The sequence below is a fragment of the Carica papaya genome, chromosome 6 (assembly GCF_054855325.1).
Source record: "Carica papaya isolate Zhongbai chromosome 6, ASM5485532v1, whole genome shotgun sequence".
NCBI lineage: Eukaryota > Viridiplantae > Streptophyta > Magnoliopsida > Brassicales > Caricaceae > Carica > Carica papaya.
The window spans coordinates 4,822,036-4,840,029 of record NC_142314.1 but is presented as its reverse complement, the minus strand read 5'-3'; the positions used below and the strand labels follow the sequence as shown (position 1 = coordinate 4,840,029).

At 33.8% G+C, this 17,994-nt stretch overlaps 3 protein-coding genes across 3 annotated transcripts in view; 1 reads left to right on the top strand and 2 right to left on the bottom strand.

Moving 5' to 3' along the window:
• Positions 1-282: 282 nt before the first annotated feature.
• Positions 283-3,926, bottom strand: LEW3 (UDP-Glycosyltransferase superfamily protein). The gene is made up of 7 exons (XM_022037018.2): positions 3,274-3,926; positions 2,742-3,028; positions 1,972-2,158; positions 1,637-1,705; positions 1,370-1,563; positions 798-907; positions 283-701 (listed from the first exon to the last, which is right to left on the bottom strand). The coding sequence occupies exons 1-7, from the start codon at positions 3,571-3,573 to the stop codon at positions 454-456; spliced, it is 1,395 nt and encodes a 464-aa protein (XP_021892710.2). The 5' UTR covers positions 3,574-3,926; the 3' UTR covers positions 283-453.
• A 1,280-nt stretch (positions 3,927-5,206) lies between these two features.
• On the bottom strand, positions 5,207-7,017 carry LOC110810735 (Putative membrane lipoprotein). Its single transcript, XM_022037005.2, has one exon. The coding sequence runs from the start codon at positions 6,680-6,682 to the stop codon at positions 6,110-6,112; it is 573 nt and encodes a 190-aa protein (XP_021892697.1). The 5' UTR covers positions 6,683-7,017; the 3' UTR covers positions 5,207-6,109.
• A 3,467-nt stretch (positions 7,018-10,484) lies between these two features.
• The window catches only part of CHR24 (chromatin remodeling 24), a 30,643-nt gene continuing 23,133 nt past the window's right edge, over positions 10,485-17,994 (top strand). The window contains exons 1-5 of the mRNA XM_088221907.1: positions 10,485-10,698; positions 10,807-10,950; positions 11,499-12,544; positions 12,630-12,760; positions 12,875-12,929. Of these exons, the coding sequence (XP_088078033.1) occupies positions 10,599-10,698; positions 10,807-10,950; positions 11,499-12,544; positions 12,630-12,760; positions 12,875-12,929 (1,476 nt within the window). The 5' untranslated portion in view covers positions 10,485-10,598. The remainder of the gene's footprint in view (positions 10,699-10,806; positions 10,951-11,498; positions 12,545-12,629; positions 12,761-12,874; positions 12,930-17,994) is intronic.

Sequence of the window (17,994 nt, the reverse complement as noted above, 5' to 3'; positions counted from 1 at the left end):
ACCAAAATACTCGGTAATTGAAAATGTTGCCATACATTTTTCTTCACAAACTTTGTCATCTATTTTGTTCTTTAAAATATTCCAGTTGTCCCCTCACATGATGGAAATTTTGATGTCTTATAGAACCTCATTAACACCACACCATTAATTCTTATGCAAAGGTAGCGGCTGAAGTGGTGTTTTTATGTTGGACGTCAAGAAGAGAGTATGTAATATCCCTGGTACATAATGCATAGATTTTTAACTAAGGTTTACTCAGATAATAAACCTAAGAAAAAAGGGTTACCTCAAGGAGCTGAACTTGTTATTGAAATTCTTTGTCAACATTTTCAGTTACAGTAGAGATAAGAAAGAAGAAAAGAAAATCAAATTTAATTGTCCTCTGCTCTGTATTTCAAAAAAATATATATCCTCTGCTCTAAGTTAGAATATGTTGGTACAACTATGGCCTTCTCAGCGTCTGGAACCATGGGAGAAGACTGGTCTGACAGCATCTTTGAAATCTTTGAAAAATCTTTGCTCCGAAAATTTGGCAGCTCGTCTCCTTGCAGCATCAGCCATTTTAAGTCGCTTTGTTTCAGGCAACCTTATGATTTGTAGGATGGCATCTGCATATTCTTCCACAGTCTGAGCAAGAAACCCAGTTTGTTCTCCATCTTCTTCTAAAACGATATCCATTTTTGGGCCGGCAGAGTTATGAGCTGACAACAAAGTTGAGCAATATATAAGCAAAACAAGTGCTAAATAAAAGGCATAATAATGCAAAGATATTAAACAAATTAATTCAATATGCACACCAATTGGGATGGCACCAGCAGCCATATACTCAACAACACAAATGCCGAAGTGCTCATCTATCATTGAGTGGATTCCAGCAACAGCACCTCCCAATAACCTCACCAGGTCACTGCAAATAATGAGAACTTTTCACAGTTAAATTAGGAAAGAAATCAAGTCCCTGCTCTCTAAATTAAAAGGATATACAGCTAATTAACATGGTTGTAACCTCAAAAATTGAAGAGAAACCTAAAGCAGCCAATTAGTAATCTACTGTACCACACAAACTTAGAAAGATCAGTTGTAACTGAAAAAAGTGTGGTATGAAAATGAAAGGGCACTTTTAGCAAGGAACAAATGGGACTTATATAGTCTAGTGTATTTTTAGAATTTGGATTATTAAATTTTTGGGAAATGTAACAGTTTCACCCTACCAGCAGTTACTGGCAAAAATTTACCAACACGATAACCAGCATGACCATTTACCATTTAAATACCAATATTAGTCAGTATATTTTCAGATACAAATCCATGGAGCTCAAAGTAATTAAATGGCTCATAATAAAAAAAAATTTAGATGGCAAGCACAAACCTGTACATCACGTTCTTAAAGAATTCCACATCCCCAGCCACCTTCAGTTCAACTGCCTTGTCTTTCAACTTCTGCAATCTTTCTTCATCTGATTTATTTCGACAACTACCAACAAACTGGAGCTTGGGTCTGGGAAAGTCTTCACCTAACTTACTGATGACAACTGAAAAAGCCTCAAGCTGAAGCATATGGGCCTGACATACAAGAATCAACTTCTAAAGAAAATTACAACTATTTCTCATTTTACTTTTATAGACGGATGCACACCTTCTCTGGACGAAATTGAGCAACAGATATTATTTTTGGAGTATCCACTGGCCTTTCAAGAGGAAGTACCTATTTATATTTCAAATTGTTAGCAAATGCATAGATGTCTAGTCCTAAAATCTTAGTAGACAGAAAAGGTGTACGAGTTATTAAAAAGGAAAATATAAAACAAAAAAGATCAGAACTCTTTCTAATAAAAATAAAATAAATATGTACGCATATGCATATGTGCACAGTATTACAACAACATTCTTCTCAAACATATACCACCGAACATAGCTCCATTAATTTGAAAAAAAAAAAGCAGAAACTATTAAGTTAGCTGAATTATTAACCTGAAGTCCTGAAGTATCACAGGGAGGATAGACTCGCTTAATTTGGTCAAGGATTCTCCAAAGCTTCTCAATATGGGACTTAGTCCATGAAGAGTTAACCATCGCAAGATGTGCACAGGAGCCAACAGCCCCATACATCCAGCTAAAAATTCTGTAATAGATTATTTTGCTGTGGGATAACCATTTGCTGCCACATGAAACAAGAATGTCAGACAATGAGCACAAGCACAAAAAAGTTGCATAGTCAACAGAACAAGCATGTGTACATCATGGAAGAAATCCAGAGGAACTAGTGATAGTTCAGAATAAACAGACCAATCAACAGGGCCTAGTTAGAATCTTAAGGTTGCTCTAAATAACAAATATCATCTATGCCCATGAGTGCCCTCAGAAGGGTGAGCAGACACAAGGTAGAAGTAGCATAAAAATAGTTGGTATCACAAGTAAGCATCCAACACATATTTCAATTAGAAAAAAAAGACCCTCGACACATGGTCTGTAGATATGGATAACTTGAACAGAATTGAACCTGATGGCAAGTTGCTTTAAGTATTTTATCCAAAAGAAGATAATTTAAACTTCAAAACTAGTAAATTATGCACAAAATCCATGTAAAAACATGGTTAACCATTTCCGATTCTCCACCCAACTTGTTTAATTGTTAACTCTTACATCAGTAAAACATCCCTATCTTCACATTTTAATGCAGCATTGAATATGGAAGTATACACCAAAAAGAGAGAATGTGATTTGAAACAGAGATGTCAGACCTCTGAGTGATGAAGGCATTATTATTATACATAGAGCTCCTTTCACGTACACGAGATATCATATCTAAACTGATTGTAGGATAATGGGCATAGCAAATGACCTTGCATCCAAATAATCGAGCAAGAGGATATGTAAACGCATATCCAGAAGTGTCAAAATAATATAAAGGATTAAACTTGCATAATGCTTCCCACGAAAGATAGATTGAACCAAAACTTTGCCCAATCATAGTGAAGTGAGGATAAGTAGTCTCTTCAATCCATTTCCTTCTGTACAGATGAACCACCTGGGAATTACAGGAATTCAAAAATAATTAACAAACATTTAGAAGAAAAACAAATGGTCATAGCACATCTAAATCAAACTCATCGATTACAACAGAGTTATTAACGAGAACATAAATAGTCGTAGCATAACACATAAAAAAATTAAAATAACTCGCAGGAATCAGCTTATTATTACTTTAATCGCAATCATGTTCGATTTCATCTGGTTATAAAGCAATCTTTTGTGTATTGCATAAAGTGGTACCTTAGGAGGGAAAAGGAGCTTGACCCCAAAACGATCTACGGCACGACTCGTCAAACTACTAGGAGTAGCATCATGATCGCCTGTGTAGACAACGCAGTCAAGGTCGGGATTCTCTTCTTGGATGGCTTTGACGGCACACCATAAAACTCTCTCTCCACCACCACCATCATTAGTGTAAGGATGGAAAAAGCCAACTGCTCTTTTCCTGTTCTTTCTCGCAACGATTATACGTGAAAAGAAGCTCAAAACTAACGGTATCAAAGGTGTAAGCAAAACCCAAAAGAGAAACCCATTTGCCATGGATGATTCCTTTTACCAGATCAATTAGAATTTGAATCTAACCAGAAAAACCCGAAGCTCCTTCTGTTCAACTGTTCTTCAGAGTAACGCGAAAGAAAGTCCCCTCAGTGCCCTCATGATAATCCCGATGGCATTCTATTTCTATAATCGAGAATATTGTATTTTACGCAAGGTGAATGTCAGAAAATGCTCGAGGGTTTCCCTTCTGTCAAATTTTGCTGGAAAGCATAGCCAGAGAAGCTCCAAGCACTTCATTACAGAGTGGAGTCTGCCCTTGCCAATAGAACAATCTAACAACGGTGTCGTTTGGCATGAGCTGAGTACGTTTCTGCAGCTCTCTGTCTCTCTCGTGGTTTGGCCACTTTCGGCTACAATAAGAATAAAGAAACGGAGAAAACGATGTCGTTTGGGCATGGACTGTATTGGCTAGACGGGTTGGATTGTAGATCGGGCTTAAATTGGGCTGTGTTTAAGATTTATTTTGATTGAGTTCATAAAAGGCTGAACTGGGTTTAAATGATTTGGGTTGGGTTTCATTAGGAGCATGTTTCTTTAATGGTTTTGGGCTAAACAGGGTTAAAGAGGACTGAGTCTTTAGTTTGTATGGAGTGAAAATTGGGTTTGGCTTTGAATTTTGAACATCAGAAATAATCAAGAGGGTGAGTTTTTCTTTTCTTTTTGATACGATGATAATAATAACAAGCGATTAAGACGCCTATAGAATGTTGATCTAAATTTTGCTAACTTACTAAGAATGTGATCGTTCTCTCTCAATGTTAAGTTTTTTCCAAGTCGTAAATAATTCATGTCTAATTGTGATCCTAAGAATGAATAGTTACCCAATTTGGTAAAAAGTAATTGAAATCTATTCGGTATATGAATGGAAGTTTTAAAGGAATAGTTAATAGAAGTGATTGAAATCTATTTCCTATATTAGTGGAAGTTCCAAAGGAGTAAATAAATGCTTTGTGAAAATAATGAAATGTTTGGTTATGGAGTAAAATAGATAATACACAAAAATATCAAAAAAATCTCGGGAGATTAAATAATTTATTTAAATATAAGATACAACTTGTCAATAAACTCATCATTTTAGATGTTAAATATTAAATATATTTTACGTATAGAGATTGATGAAGAGATTATTCTATAGATTATATATGAGAGAATGAAATTTGTTTATAGTAAATTTTTTTAAAAAAACACTCGGGGTTAAATAAAGTATCAAAGAAAAAAAAATATATCTTTTCAACCTCATTTTTTAAGAAGGTTATATTTTAATTGCTATTATTAGTACTTTAATTTTGTGTTTTTTTTTTTTTTGTAGACATTGGTCTTGGGTTAGGGAACAATTAATGTTAGCTTGACATATTGAATATCTGGTTTTTAGGTTATTTCTTTTTCAAATATTTTCTGTAAGTTTTCTTAAGGGTATTTCATTCTAGTACTGTTAATTTAGTCTTCAGCTTAATTTATGGTGTTTTCTTGGATTCTCAAATTGTTTGGTTCTTCATATAGTTTTAAGATTTTATTAATAATTCTATTTTGCTTTTTTTTTTAAATAAGCAAACTAATTAGCCATTTGATTACAACAAAAATGATGAACAAACTCTGCTAAATAATCCAGCCAAAATTAACCTTAAAAAAACAAAACTAGAACAAGAATTTGATATATATCGATCGTATATAATATGTTTACTGCACTAATTAATTGAAAATTTTCGTTTCTAACATTGTATAAATTAAAAATACTACACCAAAAACTTAAGACACAGAAATTCTATATATATATATATATATATATATATATATATATATAAAACAAAATTAAAGTGGCTGCTCTGTGGCTGCAGAAGAAAGATTACAATCTAGGAGGCTATTTTCTTGACCTTCTCAAAGATGGTTCATGCTGGGGGAGATTGATTAAGCCTATAATTCTATATATATATATATATATATGTATATGTTATCTATAGATCTAGATGCAGCAGCAAATAAATGTACATGCATGGCTGCCAAATGGATATATACCTATAGTGTACTTACTAGCTAGCTAGGTTCCTGATCGTAAACTGCTTAAAAAATGAGATCTCCTATAGGCTAAAAGATTTGATATGGTGAATTGGATCTGATCAAAACCATGCATGCATGCATATGGTTGATCATGAGGAGGAATCCAGTGTTTACCATTATCACGTGCTTTAGAAGATGGCTGAGACATCGAAAAATTATTAAGTATTTTATAAATATAAATGAGTTGATAGTTTTTATAAATATGATTTGTAAACTTTCAACTTTCATTGAAAAATATTTGAAATGAATTAATTATATTTATAAAATCTTCAACTCATTTATATTTATAGAATATCTAATAATTATCGGAAATAATGACAATGCACCCCTTGAATTTTGTTAGGAAAAAAAAAATTAAGGTGGTCCAATAAAAATGGTGAATATCATACCAATCGTCCTCATCAAGTAATGTAATGAAATGTTGAGATTTGCATGAGATATGATAATCCTTATGCCAAACCAATCAAGCAACCATAGAAATTGTTAAAGGCACCTCGCTCTCATGTGAAGTTACGCTAGAATTACTTGAAGAAGATGAACTGTTACTCTTCTTTCTATTAATTTTTCCATCAAAGCTTCCATCTCCACCACTTTGTTCCCCTACCACCACAGCTTCTCCAAATTGAACTCGTCTTGGTGTCATTGCTGAAGAGTTATCTTCATGATCAGGCTCATGATCAGATGTTGCAGCAGTCGCCATGCCACTTGTTAAAATATGATCGGTGGATGTCATATTCGACATGCTACCACCACCACCACCTCCTCCTATATCTCGATTGCTTCCACCACCGCCGCCACAACCAAGAATCATTCGGAAGCCAAAAGTACGCGAAAGAATTCGGTATACGAAAGTAAGAACCCAAAACAACCAAGGAAGACAAACAAGGAAAACGCCAATATAAGGGAGCCATAAGGGTGGTCTAGGGAGGAACATGTAAGATATGAGGCAACCTCCCCCAAAAATTATAGAGATAAATAAAAAACAACTGATTAGCCATACGAATGCCTGCCCGGTTCTTGGATCTGGTACAGGCATTTGGTGCTAAATAAATTTCAAAAAAAAAAAAATCAAACAATTAGATCTCCACCTTTTCATGAACATCATCCATTTTGTACATGACCGATTAAATAACTCGATCTAATTTGCTATTAACATTCATAGCCATGATATTGAAAGTAGAGAGATATTTTTTCATATGAGAAATTTAGTTGAAGAGCGCTGCAAGAGAAGAGAAGAGAACAAAATGGTGGGATTTCTCAGAGGTTGGAAAAATTCAAACTTTTTTTTTGTGAGAGAGAGAGAGAGAGAGGAAAGGATAAAAATTAGTGTTTGGTTTATATTGATGAAGGGTAATATGGGGTAGTGATGGGATATACACCAATATTTGATGCTAGCTTTGTGCTGTGTAATTCTTGATCAAATTAATATGGTTGATTTTGTTTTGAAATCTAAACAGATTGCATGGACTATATATTTACACATCATCTTTTATTGTATGTGTTTGTAAAAAGAAACACCTTCATATTTTTAGAGAAAAATATAAATAAATTTGTATTATTTAATATGAATTACTAGTTAGCCACCTTATAATTATAATAAAATATAATGAAAATATCTTTTAAATACAAATTTTAAAATATTATGGGGTTAGACAATAAATCAGTTGAAAAATTTAAATAGTTACTTCGTTTTAAAAAATCATAATATTTTTTGAATTTTTATTTAATTATAATATTATTAATCATTTAATTTTAATAGGAATTATGTATTTATTTGCAATATAAAAAATATCTAGCAATTAATAAAATAACCATAGAATAAAATGTTTCCACATGCTTCAAACTATGTAAATAATCTTAACTTGACTTGATTATCTTTATGTAATATAATACTTAAAAAAGTTGAGAATTTGACAAAATATTAATCTTTTTTTTTTGCAATATTAATAATGATATTTGTTAATAAATGTTTATTGATTAAATTTTTATAACTAAGTTTTATAATTGATTGTCGTTGAAATAAAATTAAAAAATAATTTAGTTATCAAATATTTTTTTGGTATTTAACAATATTATCTCATTTTATATTTTCGTTTATCATGTCATGTATATTTTGTAACGACCTCATAAATTTAAAAAGAAATGCATATAATAATTTAAGTGCGGAAGTGAAATAAAAGTTAAGATTAACATCCCTTACACAGTAACTCAAAAGTACTAACAAATATCACGGAACAAATTCTCTGAAAGAAATACGAAAAATAAAAAAAAATAAAGGAAACTATAAAGTATCTAGCATCTACTCGTAGTCTTCTTGAGGATCGAGCTCGAGAACCGGGTCCTCCTGATCTGAAATGGTTAAATAAGGGGTGAGCTACACTAATCCAGTAAAAACATCACACTATATTACTGTCACAGAAGCAAAAGTTGGTAGAAAATCAAAACAACCAATAGAGCAGTAGATTTAAACTAATACATTTATTTAAAATAAAACTATTTACCATTTTTCTTACAACTGGAAAATTTATGAAAATAATTTATAGAAGCAATAACATCATACGGATCACAATTTCATGCATAATCAGTAGCATAGAACATATTATAAATTCGTATTCATTAACAATAAGTAATCATCACCGTTTCTCATTTCACCAGCTTACTAGTATCCATGGGGATCCATAGAGGTGTCCCCGCTACACATGAACCATTTCCCTTAAATAGTCTTAATTACATGCCGACCCCATACACCGTCCGGTATGAGCATCAATATATTAAACCTCAATACCCCGTCCAGTATGAGGGCGAAGTGGGGCGTCCTCATACTCCGTCCGGTATGAGCGCCAAATGACCAAGTCTCCGTACCCTGTCCGGTATAAGACAACGTTCACGGTAGGGTTCTTTATGAACCTGCTCCGTCTACCATCTCCCAGGATATCTAGTGAGGCTGTCACCTTATATATTTATTAGATCACATCCATTTCCTGTTTTCCCTTAGTCTCCGTTACCAAATCAAATACAATCACATAAACAATGAACATGCACCCGGTAATGCAATCATATCTTAACTTCCAAAATCACACAGTGGTCAAGTAATACAGTAATACATACATTTAAAACCATAGAATAAATAAACCAGATATCATCATGCATTTAAACTGTAAAATAAATCAACAGGAATAAATAGAAAACAATGTCCGATTTCGAGCTCCATTAGCAATATGTAATTAATTATGTATATTTATCTAACTTGTACAAAGAACCGTATTATTATTTATTCAAACTTTACATCTATGATGAAAAATAGGGTGAGGGGTTCTTACTTGATTCGACCCCGAAAACTAGATGGTTACTACGCCTACGGGCGGTCCCTAGATTCATTGAATTTTTCTTCGGGAACTGAAACGCGCTTACAGTACCTACAAGTGTTCCCAATAAACCCAAAAATCAGACCCAGGGCTTACTCGACCAATTTCGAAATTCTGGCATGGCGGCTCCGCCGTGCTCCGGCGACGGCGCCGCCGCAAGCAGCAGCGATCTGCCTTGAGTTGATTATTTTCGGCCAAATTCAGCCGAACTTACAGCGATTCCTGTGAGAAAACACACTTAGAGCCCTCGGTGGGCCGAAAAAACGTAGAAAATCCAAATTCACCGGCGATGGGGCTCTCTGGTGCGGCGGCTCCTCCGGCTCACGTTGTGGTTGGGTGTTTTATTTCGGTCAACCTGTAGAGAAGGAAACGGTGGTCACAACGGTGAAAAAATTACATCGAACGAGAATCGGAAAGAGCCTCATCGGAGGCATTTTTCGAAACACCCAGCGGCGTTTTCCAGCCATTCAGCCAGTTCTTTCACTCCGATTTGGCAATTGGTGGGTTTAAAATTGAATTTCGTGCAAGAGGAAATTTTTTTACCTCGTTTGGCAGTCGAAAATTGCTGCGGTACAGCGGCGGGTGACAGTGGCCGGCTCCCCGGCGGCTGGGCTGTCTTTTCCGGCGAGGGACTCTGGCGGCTAGGGTTAGAGTTTTGGTACGGATGAGGTTATTTATATACATGCGCTTTTGATATGGGCTGTCCATCACTTTTAATCTGAACCGTCCGATTGCGATTAAATAGGGAGTGAATCTGGACCATCCGTGCGCAATTCAATTTGGGCCGTCCGTACACGATGCAATCTGGGCTGTCCGTGCGCGTTTTCGATCTGGACTGTCTGTACGTGTGGGAACAGATCTCACCCATTCGATCGCGCGCACACGGATCGCCCATGTGACTTCCTGCGTTAGCGTCTCTGCCACCTAGCGCTTCCTGATTGGTCGAGGTTGTTAACCGGGCAGCTGACGTGGCGTAACTTTTTTAAATTGCGTTTTGACCTCCGGTTTCTGATTTTTTTTTTCAAAAATACTCTAAAAACTTAAATTTTTACTCATTTTTTCTAAAATTGTTTTCAATTAAAAATAATAATAATTAAATAAAAATAAAAATAATTAAATGTTGGTTGTTACATATTTATTATTTTTTATTTATATATATTTTTCAAAAAATTATAATATTATATATTTTATAACGCGGAAAATATTGCTCAATGAATCATGATTGATTTTATATGCTTGATAAATTAAACAAGGTTAAATGTATCAAATACTTAAATTTTTTAGATCCTTTTAATCAATTAAACAAATTTGATAGTATTAAGTTGCTTAATCTTTTTTATGTTCTATTTTAATCAGTTTAATGGAGCATCAGATGCCAATAATAATCCAGTGCAATTAAATTATGCACAGAATGATTTTAAATCTGCAACTAAATGAAATCTATGGAGTTTAGATAATCAGGCAAGAAACTCACTTTTTAAAAATAACCGTTGAGTAAGTACCACTTTGAATTTAAATTTCTCAACGAGCGGGACGAAGCACCATAAATACCCAATCGAGGTCTACCCATTTCTTGAAACCCCAATAATGGCAGACAAGAGCAGTAGCAGGCGACCCATAAGCCTAAACGACAGCCACTATCGCTTTCTTCAAGACCTCTCTGCTCCTCCTAAGGCCTCCGCAGCTCGTACTTTCTTCCCTCTTCTCTTTTCATTTTCTAATTCAAAATAATGGGGCATGTTAATTGTACTGACAATTCACTGTTTCTTTTCAAAATTTTTGTACTCTTGTACAGAGAAAGAGGAGGAGGTGAAGCCCTCGATGGCCAAAATGGAGGGACGTCGTCCTCTCTGCAAAGATTTTTCCAAAGAAAACGTCGAAGAGGATGATAGTATTCCCCTGTTCTCTGGAATCACTGCTTTCGATTCTCCTCCTACTGGTACCCACTTTTGCTCAACCTTTTAGGGTTTGATTCAAAATTTTTCTCCTGAATGTACGGGTTGGACCCGACTACCCGTGTTCTACCCATTAGGAGCCTGAATTTTTTCACTAATCGATTTCTTTGTTTTTGGATTCAAAATTTTAATTGTTTCTATCGGCTTGTCTGTTTTTCTTTTTTGTTTTTTTTTTTTGGTTCTCTGTGTTTATGCCTACATCTTTTTTGGTCTCTGCCCATTTGTGTTCTTGATCAAATGGATTGTCTGTGTTTACACGTACGCTTTTGCAGACAAATACGTCCTTGTATTTCTATATTTTGTCAAATGATGTCTATCACCGTTTATAGTTCTATTTGCGCTATTGAGTTTGCTTTTTACGTGCAGAAAGAGTGGCTTATCTTGATTTTCTTATTGGTTCTGCTTTCTGTCTTATGTATATATGAATTCATTTAAAGCTTTAATATTTACGTAATTATTGGACAAAACTACACTTCGAACATGCATATGTAAAATTTTTCTGTTGCTTTGCATGACTTGATGTTTGAACCAGTTAAAGAAGAAGCAAAGCCGGACAAGGTCAAGATAGAAGGCAAGCGGCGACTCTGCAAAGTCTCATATCGAGACAGCAATGATACTCACAGCAATGTGGTTGCTGGTGAACCAGAAGTTTCTGGAATTACTGATCTTGATTCACCGTTATCACAACCTAAAAATGTGAAGGAGAGTGACAATGCAAGGGGTGGGAATGAAATTAGAGATATTTTAGATGATTTAAGCTCAAAGCTTCACCTTTTATCAATTGAGAAAAAGAAAGGCCCTGAAAAACGTGATTTAGTTGGTGGTTTTTCGGGCTTGGTGAAAGATGTCACTCTGAAGGAGGAGGTTGATTTGCACAAAGATGTAATTGCTGGATCTCTATTTTCTGTCACATCTAATCCATCTGATATCTCTCTGGCCATGACTAGGAATGTTGAAGATGTAGTTGAGAATGTGGTGGATGAGCACGAGGATGACCAAAACTTATGGAGGGAGTCCAAGAGTGAGAGAGCGGAAGAGAAAAAGAACAATGGTGTAAGTGAAAGGAAAAGTGAAGTTGGAATGTTCAATGACGAATTGGCATATGTGAGGCAGTCTTTTGAATACAATATTGTTGATGATGAGGAACAAGAGAATGTTGATGTACAGTTAAAACCCAAGGCCGTTGCTTCTATGCATAGAGAAGAAAAAACTAAAAAAATTGGTCAAAAACCAAAGAAAAGAGAACCAAAAGAGTCGCATGAAAGATTACAATATGTTGGACGATCCACAGTGTCTGATGTTATTACTGATGAAGCAAGGGGGTATAAAGATAAGTTCATGGGACGCAATCACCCTTTTGGAAGAGATACACTCGATGATTGCGTAGAAGAGAGTGCACTCCGGGATGAAGAATCCATTATTTTGGATGGCCAAAGATCAACTTACGTCTTACCTGGGAAAATTGCAAAGATGTTGTACCCACATCAATGTGAGGGGTTAAGGTGGCTTTGGTCTTTGCATTGTCTAGGAAAGGGAGGGATTTTAGGTGATGACATGGGGTTGGGAAAAACAATGCAGGTAAGTAAACTTGCAACAATTCTGTTAACAAGTTGATATGTTTTAGCTTGTAATATCAGTTATAAGATAAAAAATCTTCTTGCAGATTTGTGGCTTTCTTGCTGGTTTGTTTCATTCCAGGTTGATTAGAAGGGCATTGGTTGTTGCCCCCAAAACACTGCTTCCTCATTGGATAAAAGAATTATCAGTTGTGGGCCTATCTGAGAAGACCAAAGAGTGAGACTATTTTATTAATGAATATATATTCGTAATGACATGCTGATATACTTTGTATCACTAAGTAATATATCTCTTGATACTTAATGGTTATATTTTGTGCTTTCTGTGCAGATATTTTGGTACTTGTGCCAAGACACGGGAATATGAGCTCCAATATGTAATGCAGGTTTGAAATCCTCTTATTTCGATCATTGCATTGTCATTGCTCATTGTATTATAAAAGTGAATGTATATATATAAATAGATGAGGTGGAAAGCATAAATGTTTTTAGTTGAAAATGATTTTATAACTGGGAGGAACTTGTGTAATTAATGCAAAACATGTTTATCTAAGTTATCCATGTTTATCTAAATTAATTATGTGCTAAGAAGGAGCACATGCATGGTTATATGTATATGTTACAGATTGATCTTACTAAAAGGCCCTAGGAAATAGGAAACTAATTGCAATAAAGCAGATAAAATCCCATATGAGTGGAACCGATATCCCATGTTTCTTGGAAGGTAGGAGAAGTAACATTAGCCACTTAAGATTGAGGGACTTTCCAACACTCTTGCTTAAATTGGTAATATGCATATTTCATTCTCAACTTGGAGATAAGTTTTTTGGAACATCGAGCTAACCTTTTGTTAGTATATCTGCAAGTTAATCATTAATTGATATGTACGGAGAGCAAATTAGTTCACTATCTCATTTATCCTTGATTTGTCTATCTATTTCAATGTGATTTGTTTTGTCATATTATATAATATTGTGAGAAATATTAATATAATCTTTTTTTGAAATAAGAAATGTTATAATACTCTTATAGGTTCTTTGTATTTGATTCTTAAATCTTTCAAAATTATTTAAAGTTACGATAATTCATATATCCCCTATATCGTTACGCCTTAATGCTCGATCTAGCAAGCCCATTTTACTTCTTCCTCTTATATGTTTAAAGATTGTCTCCAAAGAAAATTTTATTACTTGAAGTAGACCATCTATCAACTGGTGAACCTACACAATCTGCATTGGTGTAAGCTTGAGGCATTAATGCAGTGTTCTTTTTGAAAATAATTTATTTAAAAGGATCCTTTAGTTAATAACATATTTTTTAGATGGTATGAAGGTGAACCTTTCTCGAGCTGTGCATAAATTGGCGAATATGTTTATGGTATATGTAATTGGCTTTATATGAGCAGAATATAGAAACTTTCCTACTAGTCTTGGTACATGTGTCTGTCCACCTAAATCTTCACTTGCTTCTCTCGGTTTTTTATTTTGCTCGGTAGTATGAAGACACATATGTCTACCTAAACTTTTCTACTTCGCTATTGAGATTAATCACATATTTTTGTTGTAAAGTAAAGATGCCTTCCCTAAAATGAGTTACTTCAGTTCTTAGAAAATACTTGAGAGATAGACATCTTTTTAAGAGTTCTTTCTATTTCTTATTGTTTTTTATCATTATATTATCAACATAAATGAAAAGTGTCGTTGCTCCCCTTGAATTTGACTGCTTTATAAAGAGTGTATGATCTTTTTTGTATATAATGACAAAAATTACTTCGACAAATCTTCTAAACCAAGTATGTGGTGATTGCCTTAGACTCATTGTTCTTTAGTTTGCAAACTTTATTCTCTTAGTTCTTCCTTGAAGCTCAGAAGAATATCCATAAATATCTCTTCCTCCAAATTGCTATCTAGGAAAATATTTTTCATATTAAACTACTCTAAATACCAATAAGAAATAGCTGCTAAAGGCAACAAAATTCTTACTGTATTCATTTAGGCTAGTGGAGCAAATGTCTTATGATAGTCGAAAAGAGTAGGTTTGTATATATCCTTTTACCACGAGTTAAGACTTGTATCTCTTTAGGAAGTTATCTAACTTGTACTTCATTGTGTACATGCACTTGTAAAAAGTGGGACAGGAGTTGACACTTTCTCTTATAGCATTGTTCCCCTCAATCCTATTATCATTGATAAAGACCTCATCCACAAAATTATTTCTTCTATGGTGGTTGGCAAGACAATGAAAATACTTTGTGTTTTTATCTCCATCCATGGGTCATTTTTCTCTTACTTTTTTGTTTCCCAGGAGATAGCTTCCAAATGGAGTTTGTTAGCCAAATCTAGTTTCAGACTATTCTTCCTCTTCTTATCAAAATAGGATTGAATCGAGACACCCTTATTCATGTATAGGATTTTTAACTCAATCATTAGTTCATTTATCTTGTTTTTCTCATCCTTACCCACTAAGCAAAAAGTGGGACAGATTATATTATAGATGCATTTGTATGACTTAAATATGAAAAATATGGTAAGAATAGAAGATTGACGTTCAATTAAATATGAAATTTGAATTAATATTAGATTTTTAAATAGTTGGAATGCTAATTAATATTTGATTACTAAATAGTTTGAATTCTTATTAATATTAGATTCCTAAATAATATATAATTTTTCATTAGTATTAGATTTCTAAACAGTGTATGATTTTCAATATTTTAGTAGAATATTTTTTATTAGAATTAAATTTTTAGTTACATTAAAATTCATAAATAAGAATTGTAATCTTAATATAAAAGGGTATGTTTGTTATTAATAAAAACAAATCAGAATATTATTTTAAATTACGAGATTGGAGCTCTCTCAAACGAGATCTAAAGTAGCAGTTTCCTTTTCACAAAAATAGGTCGCTAAAGGAATCGCAACAAGGAAAAGAAGCAGATTCTAGAACAAAAAATTTTAGAAAATCACCTAGTGACAAGATCTTGATCTCGGAATCATAACAAATTGATATCAGAATTTAACACAATGAACGACTCTGCAACAAAAGAAGATCTACAATTGAAGCTCCAAGAAGTCCTGACCGCAAACAAAGCATGGACAATAGAGATTGAAAGGCGATTGGGCAGTCAGTTATAAGAATTATCCTCGTAATTCAAAGAGATACTAGTTGGCTTTAATTGTGATAGACAAATAGAATGAGAAAGGATAGCAAGCAGTAACCATCCCTGGGAATAGCCACCTCAAGCGCGTCACATTGAAAGTCATCGCGGAATACAAACAACTCTCCACGTAAGGAGTTGTTCTGCACTGCACTAAATTAGACTTTCCAACATTTAACGGCTTTGAAGATCCCCTAATATGCTTGCATCAGTGTGAACTTTTTTACCATCCAACACACGCTGGAATGAGATAAGATGGGATTGGCCGCCTTTTATATGCTTGGAGATGTGCAAATGTGATACCAACAGTTAGAATCTGAACAATCTGCATTAAATTAGACTGAATTTAAAACCTATTGTTCTATAAGATCTAGATTACTAGTCAGAAGTAACCCATTGGGCAAACTGATAAACTTGAAACAGACAAGATCGGTTGAGAACTAACAGAGACAGTTTCAAGAAAAACTAGTTAGAGTAAACAAGTTTGTTCGGGTTGATCAATATATAAGTTTGTTCATAGCAGGATTGATCAATTGTCTTCACTTAGAGGTCAAGATGCAATCACCTGCCACTTTTGTGCACGCAATGAGCATGACTAGAGATTTTGAAAGGAAACAACTTATGTGGGTTATGACTAAACCCAATTATATTAACCTTTTTCAATTTATGACCAAACATAACAATTCAATTCAAGAAACACCGGTTTTATAGAGTAACAACATTACGACATAATCTGATAATGCTTTATCTCCAGTTATAAAGAAAGTAACGAGAGCAGAAATGACAGAAAGGAGACTGAAGGGGTTGTATAATAACTGCGATGAACCGTTTGTTTCGATTCAACAATGTAAACGACTATTCTGCCTCGAGATTGAATGTGACACTAGATAATAAGAAAAGACCAACGAAACAGATATATCCACATTTTAAACTTGAGAACAAACATAACAATTCAATTCAAGAAGTACCGGTTTTATAGAGTAACAACATTACGACATAATCTGATAATGCTTTATCTCCAGTTATAAAGAAAGTAATGAGAGCAGAAATGACAGAAAGGAGACTGAAGGGGTTATATAATAACTGCGATGAATCGTTTGTTTCGATTCAACAATGTAAACGACTATTCTGCCTCGAGATTGAATGTGACACTAGATAATAAGAAAAGACCAACGAAACAGATATATCCACATTTCAAACTTGAGGACAAACTTGAAAACCCAGGGGAAGTAATGTTATGGATGCATTTGTATGGCGTAAATATAAAAAGTGCAATAAGAATAGGAGATTGATGTTCAATCAAATATAAAATGTTAATTAGTATTAGATTCTTAAATAGTTGGGATCCTAATTAGTATTAGATTTCTAAATAGTCAGAATTTTAATTAGTATTAGATTTCTAAATAATATATAATTTTCCATTAGTACTGGATTCTTATATAATGTAGGATTTTTAATATTTTAATAGAGTATTACTAATTAGATTTAAATTACTAATTAGATTAAAATTTCTAAATAAGAATTGTAATCTCTATATGAAATAGTATGTTTGCTATTAATAAAAATAAGTTAGAATATTATTTTAAACTATGAGATTAGAATTCTCTCTAACGAGATCCAAAATAGCAGCTCTCTTTGATAAGTTGTAATCTATTTTTACAAAAATAGATCACATAAGAAATCGCGATAAAGAGAAAAAGCAAATTCTAGAACCGGAAATGCTAAAAAACTGCCCAGTGACAAGATCCTTTTTCGGGAATCACAACAGATTACGTAGTAAATTTTCTATCTTCAAATTTGTCATAGACTATGGAGTTAATTCGCATATTTGATAACAATTTTACTATTTTGTTTTATCTTACTAGTTTTGACTTCAACCTCGTATGTTTATGCTATATCACAAGCCTTCATATATGTTTCTTGAACGATATCTCAAATCTATTTATAGTGGATAAAAACTTGTAGTTGCTGCTGACTTTAAGATTTCTTAAGTTTAGCTATGACATGATCATACAGTTCGCTTCATCCCACACATCAAATTTTAAATATTCTTTGGTCCGTGTCTAGAAGATGGTTGAACTTCTATTTTTCTTTTAAACATGTTCGAATTAATTGAGACTGTTTTAGATAACCCTTTTCATTTAGTCTATATGTTGTATGAATATTCTGTAGCTCTCTTATTTGTTATTGATGAGAACTTCTCTGGTATAACCAGTGGTGTTAAAAGACAATGTTATTTTTGTCATTTATGACACATTTGATACGAAACAAGGGTATATTAAGTCCGAGACCCA